Source organism: Barbus barbus, assembly GCF_936440315.1.
Source record: "Barbus barbus genome assembly, chromosome: 31".
In the NCBI taxonomy this organism is placed as follows: domain Eukaryota; kingdom Metazoa; phylum Chordata; class Actinopteri; order Cypriniformes; family Cyprinidae; genus Barbus; species Barbus barbus.
Genome location: NC_136759.1, coordinates 2325248 through 2337700, shown reverse-complemented (window position 1 = coordinate 2337700; position 12453 = coordinate 2325248). Strand labels below are relative to the sequence as shown.

Below are 12453 nucleotides of genomic sequence, written 5' to 3'. Positions count from 1 at the left end.
CGAGTGTCTCAGCCGCATCCTCCTGCTGGACTGCTGGATTCCATCACTAATATCTTTGGGTACGTCTCGGTCTGTGTGTATGGACACAAATGTTTCTTTTCTTCATTTTGTACACAACTAGAACATCTCCAGGTCATATTTAAACGCAAAATCTTAAATCGCATCATTGAATGATGCAAAACATCTTAATGATCCTTAAATGTGTAAAACAGTTTCTTATTTTGGCCTGGACATGTTTTTGTAACTCGTGTGTGTGTGTGTGTGTGTGTGTGTGTTTGGTTGTCTCATTCAACAGTGTGAGTGTGTGTGAGTGTGTCTCATTCTACACTCTCTCTGTGTCTGCAGCTTGTCTGATTCTGTCCAACCTGGTTTCGTCCCATCTGACTCCAGGTGATTCACTCTGTGGTGTCGGGTGTGTGTGTGTGTGTGAGAGGAAGTGACTGCTGATGTGAAACCAGAAGCATACTAACAGAATTATATTTCAGAAGGGCTATGAAAAGGATTGTGGGTAACTGCTCTGAACGCTTCCTGTTTATTGTATCTGCCTGCGTCCCAATGTGCTACTATCCATCCTAAATTCTATGTGATATTAGTAATTTTCAACACTATTTAGGGCAGATAGGGTGGATAGTAAGCACATTGGGACGCAGGGTCTGTGTGTAATTTCCTGCAGGATGTTGCTCTCTTTTTGGATATTTTTGTGATAATTGCCAGCTGTCCGACCGTTGCTCTGTGTGTAGTTGTGCGTTTTGGCTGGGTGGGTGATTTGCCAGTTGAAACTGTGATCTGGTATATATTGCTATGTATTTTATATTGGTTTTGCATTCACTAATTGGTGAATTACATTAGGACACTTATCCAGTAATTATATATAGTCCTATAAGGCTTTCGGTGTTACACATAGCAAAAAAATTAGCTTTACAATCAATGCAATATGCAACAAAATATTTTACTTGTGCACACACACACACACACACACACACACACACACACACACACACACACATACACATACATATATATATATATATATATATTAGTGCTGTCAAACGATTAATCTCATCCAAAATAAAAAAAGTTATTTACATTATGTATGCGTGCTGTCTATATTTATGTATATAAATACACACATGCATGCGTATATTTTGGACAAATAAGTTGTTTATACATTAAATATATTTATAATATAAATTATATGAATATATAGACATGTAAATATTTTCTAAATATACTGTATGTGTGTGTATTTATATATACATAATAAATATACACAGAACACACATTATGCAAACAAAAACTTATTTTGTATGCGATTAATCATCTGACGGCACTTTTTATACTTTTTTTATATATATATAAAAAAATACACACATGAGGGGGGGTCATGTAAACCCCATTTATGTGTATATATTTAATTGCGTTTTACAGGAGTTGTCAATTTGTTGTCTTTAGTCTTACACTTGTTATTAAATCACCATCACATTTTAAAAATAGTTTTTGCACGTATTTATGCATATTGTTAATTAAAAATATGTAGTTATGGTTTATTTTTAATGTTTGTTTAATTGCAATTCACTTGTTTTCTTTTTTCAAAGAAATTAGAATTTTCTTGCTTTTTTTTTTAAAGCACATTATCAAAATATATGGACATTGCCTTTTATCACTTTTACACACGCATCATAATTTATAAAGTCTTATTTAGAGTTGAATCTTTAATCTTTTTTTTTTTTTTTGGTTTGTATTTTGCACACACATTATAATATAAAATAATATTTTAAATATTCATATCATCACCCACCCAAATTTGATGCGCACAGATTTGAGTTGGCTTTGAGTGTCTTTTTTGCATCAGTTTTGTTTGTCAACGAGACTAGTTTTACTTTTCTCCTAGAATGATGCCGTGCTAAAATCAATGTTACAGATTCAGTCATGCATTTATAAATGCTTCAGTCCATGAATGACGCTCTTTATGAAGATGACATGTTTTGCAAGAAACATAAGACTGTAAGATCCTACAAAACGAGTCCAGCGCAGCCCGTGTGACGCATGCACTTTCTCTCCCTTAGAAGACGCCGCTCTGTGAATTCGTTCAGCTCGTCTCCTGAAACTACAGATGTGCCGTCGGGGGGGGCTGATGTCCGAGTTCCCTCCACTGCGCTGCACATCTTTGTGAGTGTCGCTTTCCTCGTTTCTCTTTCATGCATCCTTCACTCTGTTGATCTTTAGAGGTCAGGCTTTAAAGGTCAATGATGAGATGTAAAAAGTCTGATATCCAGGTCTCCTCCGACCCTCCCAGCAGCCCCTCTTCATATTTTCCCAGCATGCTCTAGTTGTGCATTGCTGGTTTGAGGTGGCGGTTTATACTATGGATGTTTTTGCTGAATAAGAGTCTTTTAAGGAAGCGTGTGAGACCTCGACAGCAGCATCCAACAGAACTACAACACAAAGGAGGAGAACGTTAAACTGGTGCATGATCAAGTTTTCAAGCTGAGAGAACGGAAAGAAAACGTTTTTTTACCAGTTCTGCTTTAAAGAGGATGGGAGCGAATGATTTGGTTGAATTTCCCTCTCATTTTCAGTCAAAGTTTGGTGAATCTGAATGCTACGCGTTTTAAAAGCAACAACAGGAAATCAACCTACATATTGCTGCACTAATATCACTGTAAATTGAATCGAATTAAAACTAACCCTCATTGTGTTGCAGGTTAATTTGACCCACACTTGATTTTCAAACTACTTGGAAAAACTGGTTAAAATAATTTTCTCTTTCCAAATGTATGAATATTTCTCATTTAGGGACATGAAAAGCTGTACAAATTTGAGTACTTATGTGGCTTTTGTGTTGAGTCATATAGACCTCGTTGGTTTCCATGCAATTTGTTAAAAATTAAGGAAATGTTTATTGTGTGTGTGTGTGTGTGCAGTTCATTTTGAACACAAATAAGCAGGTCAAATTAACCTCTATCAATTTATGAAATGTGAAATAACATTAAAACGGAAAAAATATTTTATACAGTGTCATTAAAATATACGTGTAGATATATATCGTGTGTGGGTTTAATTTAGATTTTAATTTTATTGCATTTTACATTTTCATTACATTCACAATTAAATGTTCTCTCATTTGTTTTTGAATCACATTTACAAATTCAATTAAAAAGTGATATTTTGATAATGTAGATGAGTTTTTTTTTCTGTATTTTATTCACACACACACATTACAATTTATTGAATTATATATCCTTTTTTTTTTTTTTACTTCCGTTATCAGCTGCCAAATATTGCAGCATAGAAATTAAGCTACATCCTCTTTATAAAATAGAATATTTAAAAATATTCTATTTTATATTTGATTTTTTTTTTTTTTGTCTCTGACGAATTGCATGGAAACCAATTGGAGAAAATTTGACCCACAACACAAAACCCAGATTTTAAACACAAGCCATTTGAATCTGAAATGTTTAATTTAAGTCTCTAAAAGCAGAACGGTGCCATAATCGTGTTTTGTGTGTAGGACGCCCACGATGGAGAAGTGAACGCCGTGAGGTTCAGTCCCGGTTCCCGTCTGCTTGCCACGGGAGGAATGGACCGCAGGGTGAAGCTCTGGGAGGTCGTTTCTGGTACTGTATATCTATATCTTTTAGTTTCGTCAGGGTTAAAAGGTCAGTGATGAGATGTAAAAGGTCCGAAGCTTTCGTCTCCTTCCAGTCCTTCTGTCCCTCCCAGCAGCCTCGGTTAATTTTTCTCCAGCTTGCTCTAGTCGTGCATCGCTGGTTCCACGTGGTGGCTGATATTAAGGATGTTTCTGCTGTATAATTAGTCTTTTAGAGAACAAGAGGACTTGGCAACAGCAGTGTCAAACAGTAACCCAACACACAGGAGGGCCGGACTGAAGGAGAACGTCTGACAGGCTCATGATCTCAAGTTTTCAAGCTGAGACCTTCAGTCGTTTCAAAGAGGAAATTGGCCAAATTGTGCGTTATACCAGCTCAGTTTCACAAGGTTTAATGAAACTGCTGAATTTGTTTCCTCCTGAAACCGAGGCAGTAGATGTTCAGGTTTGTCTGTGTGGGGGTGTAAAAGCTTCTTTTGTTTCTCCAGGGCGATGTGAACCTAAAGGTGCGCTGACGGGCAGTAATGCTGGAATCACCAGTATAGAGTTTGATAGTGCGGTGAGTTATTCTGTCTACATTACATCTTTAAATAAGGGTACAGTTACATATATATTTGACATCAGCCATATAGTCTTTAACCTAGAGCCCTATGATTTTCATAATGCAGGAAACAGAAGGAATTGAGCAAATCCACTGTATACTGTGTAATTAAGGAATTTAGTGTAGATTTATGGCCAATTTTTTGTTGAATAAATGAGTGCGAGTTCACTTAAACTATCAAATACACACTAAAACTCTTATGTTCTTTTCTACAAACCAACAAATTAAGTTTGGTTTTAACTGAATTTTGCCAGAATTTTCACTAATAAAAAAAATACTTTTTTTTTTTTTACACAAATTAAAATGAATTAAAATTATTTATATAAAAAAAAAAGGTAAAACAATATTTGGTTACACTTTATTTTAAGGTGTCCTTGTTACAGTGTAATTAAGCACTGAGTAATATTAATTAACTACATGTTCTTATTATATGGTTAGGCTTAGTGTTATTTGCACTATGCATCATTTATTGTTATAATAGTAAGTTCCTGTAACAAGGACAACTTAAAATAGTGTTACCCAATATTCTATTGTAAAGGGATTTTTACAGTTTCATTGAGTACATTTTAGAAGATTTAAATTGTTAAATTTTTATGAATTCAATTGATTAGACATGATTTTTGATCAAATTTGTGACTTTAAAACTGAACCTAGAAAAATAAAATAGCAAACATTGAATTTTGGAAGAAAAGGGGGAAAACAAGTATTTCAAAGGGCCCTACAAACCTCAGTAATTGATTTGACCGTTGCATGTCTGCTAAAGGTTTATTTTGTCTAAGGAGTTCACTGTCATAAATGGATGACCTCAAAGATATTATAGATATGGACTAAAAGCCCGAAAAATCCAACTGAATTAATAGGGTCTTAATTTCAGGTAGAAAATCTGCCTATAACATGAACTGTGTCATGCACATCTTACTAAATCTCCACCAACGATGAACAGAATGAAAGCAGAGTGTTTTCCTGTTGTGACTGATAGCCGTGTGTTTGTGCTCTGCAGGGCTCGTATCTATTGGCTGCATCTAATGATTTTGCCAGCAGAATCTGGACTGTTGACGACTACAGACTGCGGGTGAGCATTTCACTCAAAACACAGCCATGCATGCACCAGGGGTTTTAGTCTAAATGCATATTCAGCTGTAAATGTTATGATGGTTTTAAGTCATATTGACAATAAAATCTCTTATTATTCTTGTTATTCATGCATTTAATTGTTGATGGTTTTAGTGTGGTCTTGTTTTTACTTAAATGCATAAATTATCAAACATTTTCCTAATTGCATGCGTGCAAGTTTATCTTAGTTTTTCTCTAAATGAAACCACAGCTGGAGATTATTATTGTTCTGTGATTTACTGACAAATCAAGCATAAACTTAAATGAAAGGTTTATTTGTTGGCTCAGCGGTCAGTGATGTGATGTAAAAGGGCTGATGTCCAGTTCTCCTTCCAGTCCTCTCGTCCCTCCCAGCCAGCTCTACTAATTTTCCCAGCATGCTCTAGTTGTGCAGCCCTGGTCTGATGTGGTGGCTGATATAATGGATGTTTCTGCTAAATAAGAGTCTTTTTAGAGAATCAAGTGAGACTCTGACAGAAACATCCCACAGAAACACAAACGAAGGAGGGCCGGACTGAAGGAGTCTGGTCAGCTGATCTCAAAAATCATACTGAGACCTGAGTCTGTGTTCAACTCGATTTAGAAATGACAGGCCTTAATTGTTTGCATATGCATTTAATTAATTGTATTTTCTTTTTCCTAAAGCACACACTCACAGGGCACAGTGGGAAGGTTTTATCCGCTCGGTTCCTCCTCGATAACACTCGAATCGTCTCCGGCAGCTACGATCGAACGCTCAAGCTCTGGGACTTGCGCAGCAAAGTCTGTAAGAGACTCTAGTTGTTATTCTTGCTGCTTCACTGCCAGTGTCCATGAATGAGATGCAAAGTGGGGCTTGAAAATGTTGCATTTTAGTTCTTTTGCTTGGCCTTCAAAAAATGTTTGTATACTTCTGGGTGACCAACTAAATTAACGTTAATACTTGATTGAATTCATATTAATTCTATTAATATTTAATATTGAATATTAGTTTTTCTACTTTTCAACAGGTTTTTAAATACATTAAATACAGCAGGATTTTTAATGATCATAAAAAAAAGACCAACTAGTATTAATTTTAAAATTGATATTTAATTTAATATTACATTAAATATTAGTTAATTTTTTTACTTTTCAACAGGTTTCAACTTTAAATGCATCAGAGTTTCTAATGAAAATTGTAAAAAAAATACATTAGTAGTTTAGTAAATTATTAGTGTTCATTTAATTAAATATGAACTATTTACATTTAATTTTAAATAGTTTATTGTAGTTTAATTATTTTTAATATTAAGTATTAATGTAAATGTTTAACATTAGTTTGTTTAACATTAATTTCTGATAAGACTTGTACAAATTGATGTTGTAAATATTCATATTAATTCACATTAAATAATTTTCAGGTTCTTATTAGTTCCATTAAGATTAGTTTATAAAATGTCCTATAATATAATGACCAGTCAAAAGGTTTTGAACGGTAAGATTTTTAGTGTTTGTGTTTTTTTTTTTTTTTTTTTTTTTTTTGTTCTTTTTAAGAATTCTCTTCTGCTTTAAAAAAATCTTACTGTTCAAAACCTTTTGACTGGTAGTGTGTCTATAATATTTAATATTTTACAATTTCCTGTAAAACTAAAATGTGAAAGTAGCTAGTTTTAAAAATGTCAATTTTATTCGGTAGTTATTTCTTTGAAGTTGTTCTCATGATGTTCGTGAAAGTTGCTAAATGTCTTCTAGTATGAATGAACCTAATAAGACTGATAAATAAAGCTCTTTTTCTCAGGCGTGAAGACTGTGTTTGCTGGTTCGAGCTGTAATGACATCGTCTGTACAGAGCAGTGTGTGATGAGCGGACACTTCGATAAGAAAGTTCGTTTCTGGGACATCAGGTGAGTCCGGATTTGACCGGAGAATACGTAGAGTTAGGTTGCATTACTCAAACTCTTGTCTCAGTCACTAATATTTCTGGGGGGTTTTGTGTGTTTAGGTCGGAGAGTATTGTGTGTGAGCTGGAGTTGCTGGGACGCGTAACATCTTTGGACCTCAATCACGACCGGACCGAGCTGCTGACCTGCTCTCGTGACGACCTGGTGAAAATAATCGACCTGCGCAGTAATGCAGTGCGACAGACGTTTAAGTGCGTTGCTCACACTTTCTCTTTGTATAATAGCTTATGCATTGCTCTTTGGTATTCCAACTATAAATGCATCGAGTTCTAATAAAAATTAAGTTTTGTATTACTCCTGTCTTTCTGCAGTGCTCAAGGTTTCAAGTGTGGTTCAGATTTCACCAGGGTCACGTTCAGGTGACTTATTTATTTACATGCTAATAAACAGATACTTTTTTTTTTTTTATGTATTGCTGCACGACTGCCAAAAAAATGACTATTTGTCTAACTTTGCGAAACAGACATCTGTACTGTAAACAAATGAATGTGATGGTATTATAGTAGTTTAATAATGTAGTTAATGGACAGTTCACATTTCCGGGTTTCTCCGCAGCAGAAGTGGTCATAGTTGGGTTGACTTGAAGAGCAGTGAATGGGAGAGTACCACAAATATGTTTTTGCATTCCCATTTGCTCAAATAACAAAATAAAAACTCCACGATAGTGTGTTCATGATTTTCAATAAAAATAAAACGATTGAGAGACTGATAACGGCAGTCAGGAGAGAACGATTTCTTTAAATGTACGTACATTTAAAAAAAAAAACTAAACTTTTGAGGATTTATGATGCTGTGATTCGTCGTCAGTCTTGTGAAAAGGGTCCATGGATTTTATTTACTTTCAAACATTCAAACCCACAAGCTTTTACTTTTGTTGATGTGGGTTTTACATTTAATGGAATGAGTTTATCAACTGAAACCTCATCATTCACCAGACTGCATCTGTTTTGCTCCTTTCTGAACTCTGAGTGTTTGTGTTTTCAGTCCTGATGGAAGTTACGTGGCGGCCGGTTCTGCAGACGGCGTTCTGTACATCTGGAACGTTCTAACGGGGAAACTAGACAAAACTCTTGATAAGGGTCACAGGTGAGCAGGACCACACACACACACACACTAGTGTACTACTCACTGCATTATATTCTATATATATATCAGAATCAGAAAGAGCTTTATTGCCGTGTTTACACGCAAGGAATTTGTCTTGGTGTTAGGAGCTTCCAGTACAGAATGTATAAACATAAGGTAATAAAAACACTAATAATAAAGAAAATAAAAGTTTATTAAATGGGATTTTAAAAAAATAATAATTTTCATAACTGATAACTAAAGAGTCATGTGACAAATCTTTGTCACAGTAAAAAAAAAAAATGCACAATTTGTCAAAACATGGTAGGCAATAACTCTTGTTCTATATAATTTATTGTCTATTTTCTTAGTGTTTTTATCACAGTGTAAGTGGGATCATGTTAAGTGCATTGCATTGTGGGATACAATCGCACGTTTCTGGTTGTACACTGCACATTTTAGGAGGAGATCTGGGTATTACATGTATACAGCAAATTCACACGTTCAGTGTCTCTGTGGGTCTCTCAAAGAGGTCTTAGGTTTTAATTCGCACTTCCGCAATTTAAAGGGATAGTTTTCCCGAAAATGAACATTTCTCTCACTTACAAATTCTGTCATCTCTTTAAATTAGTCTTAAATTTATAAAATCATGGTATTAAATGTTGCATGCACTTGAGTATTTTCCGTTTTTCTTTTCTAGTACAAATATCTAACCCGTCTTCAGTCAAAATGCATTTGCTTGAGATGCAAATTGAAGATATGAAGTTTTGTTAAACAATTAAGTTTATGCTTGGAACGAGAACAAATCTGTCCATGTGGAATGAGAACTTGTTTTCCCTTTGAATTAAATCCATTTTTCTGAACCCGTTGGAAGATATGATCTATTTTAATCCTTAATTCACTCAATTTCTCATAAAACAAGTGTCCTTATCGTTTCGCTTCTCAAATCTTACTTCATTTGATATTTGCACTGGAAAAAAGATTTTGTGGTTGGCAGCAGAGCTATTCATGCCTCAGTTGTTTTTTTGTGTAAATGATTTTAAAAGTAATAAAGATTGTTGGATATTGTTTTTTTTAGATTTTGAGTGTTGCTAATACGGGACATTTACATTTTATACGCCATATTAAAATATTGTTTATGCATACTGCAAAAGTAGCATGCATAGTATGCCATGCTGAACGTACTTGTTTATGAACAAATTACAGATGTAAAATAAAAAAAAATGCATTTTCGATCAACCTTGTCTTTCTGTCCTGTTTGTAGTTCTGCCATAAATTCGGTGTCCTGGTCTCCGTCGGGCACGTACGTGGCCAGCGTTGAAAAAGGCAGCAAGGGTGTGCTTTGGTCTGACATGTGACCGGCTGCTCTCTTCCTCCGCCCCGCCGTGATTGGATGAAACGGACTGTAAAGACAGAAGGAAAGTGAGCCCACCCTCATGTCCCACTGGCCTCTTGAACTACCTTTCCCACAGTGCCATCTGTTTGGCTATCTGTGTACGTGTGCTGCCTGCCTGTATGATCGGACGGCACCGTACACTCATTATACATTGATATCAGCTTTCATGTACTGTCTGTCTCGCCTCGCACACACTCAATGTGAGGTGATGGAGATTACACAAGTGACTCTCACTGTCCTACACGACTCTTACTGCTAGTTTTAATATGGCTTTAAAATAGTGTTTGTGTTTACTGTCAGAGTTTATGCTTTGCCTTATACAGATACAGGTCATTAAGCTGTGTGTGTGTGTGTGTGTGTGTGTGTGTGTGTTGAATGCAGTTCCAGTTGAGCTCTATGGATGGCACTGTTCAATATTTTTCCTAGAGTTCTGGAAATCCCACATCTCCCCATGAATAAAGTGCATGTATTGAACAGGAAACCAATTTTATTTTGGTTGAATCTCACACATAAACGTCTTTATTCTAATGACATTTTTGTGATATTTAAACGCATTGAACCCTCATTTTCTAAATGCATTGCAAAAAAGTCAGTGTTCTGAATGAAAAGTGAATTCTCATACTGTTATACAGTAACAATCATCCTATCCATAAAGTGTTTTATGAATGAAAGAATCATTCGTTCATTAAAATCTGCACAAACTAAAGCCAGTACAACTGCCATTTTATTTAGTTAACTTCTTTTTTTTTTTTTTTTCAAAGTAACTTTACACCACACCAAAATTTTTGGATTGCAGTTATGAAAATTTAGTGGGAAAATGTGATTTAAAAAAAAATAACGCCCATGTTTTAAATAAATGTCTAAAAAATACAAATTTCACAACATTAATTCTAAAAACAGCCCTTTTTTAATGCAAAATATAAATTTTGTCTTGCAAAAACATCAAAAACGATGTACATGCATAAAATACTATAAAAAAAAAAATTGTTTAAAAAAATGATAAAAACAGGCATAAATTTATGCAAAATGTAATTTATTTATTTATTTTTTTGGAGTGAAGTGTCACTTAAAACATTTTGTGAGATTTACCCATAGCCTCCTGACCGTGTCGCTGTTTTTATTAATGCTCTGATTATTGGTCACATTCAAAAAAAATTTGTGCCATGCATGAGATTCAAAAATATTTCCCACCATTCCTCCTATAGTTTACATGTTTATTTTAATCAGCTGATTAATAGGTGTCATTTCTGTAGAGAAAATGATTTACAAACCATACTTCGGCTAGACACCATACTTAATTTCACATAAATGAAAACGAGACTGTCGTTTATTTCGGCCAATCACAGTGTTCTTTGTCCTAAGCCCCTCCCCTGGGATCATGGATGAGTGTGCGTGTGGTGAACGAGTGATGCATGCAGTGATGCTGAATGAATGCAGTGAGATGAGTGTGTTTTAGTGAAGAAAGCAATGCTCTGTTCTTTATTTTATTTCATACACACAAGCTCATATCCTGACAGCGTTTCCTCCGAGCATGACGTCTGTTTCAAATACTGTATCAAACTCTACACAGACACTCTCCTGGAGCTGTTTTGCACAGGAAAACAAGTGCACTTGTGATTCGCCCGATGCCAGCAGCAGATCTGGTGACGCTCGCACAAAAAAAAAGCCTGAAATGCACCTTCATACTCAACTAAACACTAGAATTGATGTATCCGGCTCAGTTTAAGACACTCGCGTCCTCTCTCGCTCAACGCTGCAGTCTGTCGAGGTGCCTAACAAGTGCACTTGGTTTCAGATGATGAGTGGAGTGGACTTTGTGGGTGTGGCTTATGTTTAGCTCCGCCCTTTCTGATGCATTTGTGGGTGGGCCGGGTTAAACGGACTGTGGAAGATAATTGTTGCTAATGTATATGAGGTCTCTGTATATGTCTGCTTAATGTTTGCACACCATAAAATGTGTGGGACGTTACTTTCATTCGTTTTTGTCATCTTTTAAACTGGAAAGATCATCAGAGAGCTCGGCTGAGGTTTCCTGGACCTCTGTGTAAACGAGATGAGAACGATAAGAGGGTCTTTTCTCTGTGTGTATAATCCCATGAGCTGACATCAGCACTCAGACTGCTGAGATTGACAACACGGTCTTAAATCGAAGGCTTTATGGACCTACAGACACCTGCTGATGATCGTTCAGTGGCAGCTTTCTTTAATCGCCCACAAACATGCATTATGTAATGGCTCGTTCTAATCCGGTGTTCCAGTAACAGACCAGCTATTCACTTTAGTTGATATGACACCTCTAGATCTACTAGTAAAAGATGACACACATCAGTATTATTCAGGAATTAATGTTCCGTGACATTTTCAGTCAATATGTTCAGATGAAATACTGGGAAAACCTTACAAGGTTCTTTTTGTTTGCATTAGTTAACATCAGTGAAAATACTTATTTACATTAAGTATCTTAATTTGAAATAAAGCATTCATTAGTCTTTGTTGATTTTAACACATACTAAACATTATTAAAATCAAAAGAAATATTATTTCAACAATTTATATAAAATTGTATTAATTTGTTGTTATTGTAAAATTACAATTAAAAACAAATGATTTAATTTCATGGTACATAAATTATTGTATTAAGAATTAATATAACTAAATGAATTAAACATGTAAAAAAAAAAATACATTATTATAATAAAATGAAAAACATTTTAAAATGACAAATAAAATACAATTATGAATT

At 35.0% G+C, this 12453-nt stretch overlaps 1 protein-coding gene across 9 annotated transcripts in view; it reads left to right on the top strand.

The window, feature by feature from the left end:
- Positions 1-11678, top strand: part of LOC306850924 (autophagy-related protein 16-1-like) — a 16689-nt gene extending 5011 nt beyond the window's left edge. For 2 of the 9 annotated variants that reach the window (XM_079386887.1, XM_079386889.1), the window contains exons 9-20: positions 1-59; positions 346-390; positions 2067-2169; positions 3515-3620; positions 4102-4172; positions 5215-5286; positions 5973-6093; positions 7087-7192; positions 7291-7440; positions 7561-7608; positions 8234-8335; positions 9579-11678. The exon at positions 1-59 is cut by the window's left edge. In XM_079386887.1, the coding sequence (XP_079243013.1) occupies positions 1-59; positions 346-390; positions 2067-2169; positions 3515-3620; positions 4102-4172; positions 5215-5286; positions 5973-6093; positions 7087-7192; positions 7291-7440; positions 7561-7608; positions 8234-8335; positions 9579-9672 (1077 nt within the window). In that variant the 3' untranslated portion in view covers positions 9673-11678. The remainder of the gene's footprint in view (positions 60-345; positions 391-2066; positions 2170-3514; positions 3621-4101; positions 4173-5214; positions 5287-5972; positions 6094-7086; positions 7193-7290; positions 7441-7560; positions 7609-8233; positions 8336-9578) is intronic. The other 7 variants (XM_079386890.1, XM_079386892.1, XM_079386891.1 and 4 more) reach the window with 5 other exon arrangements.
- The last annotated feature ends 775 nt before the right edge of the window (positions 11679-12453 follow it).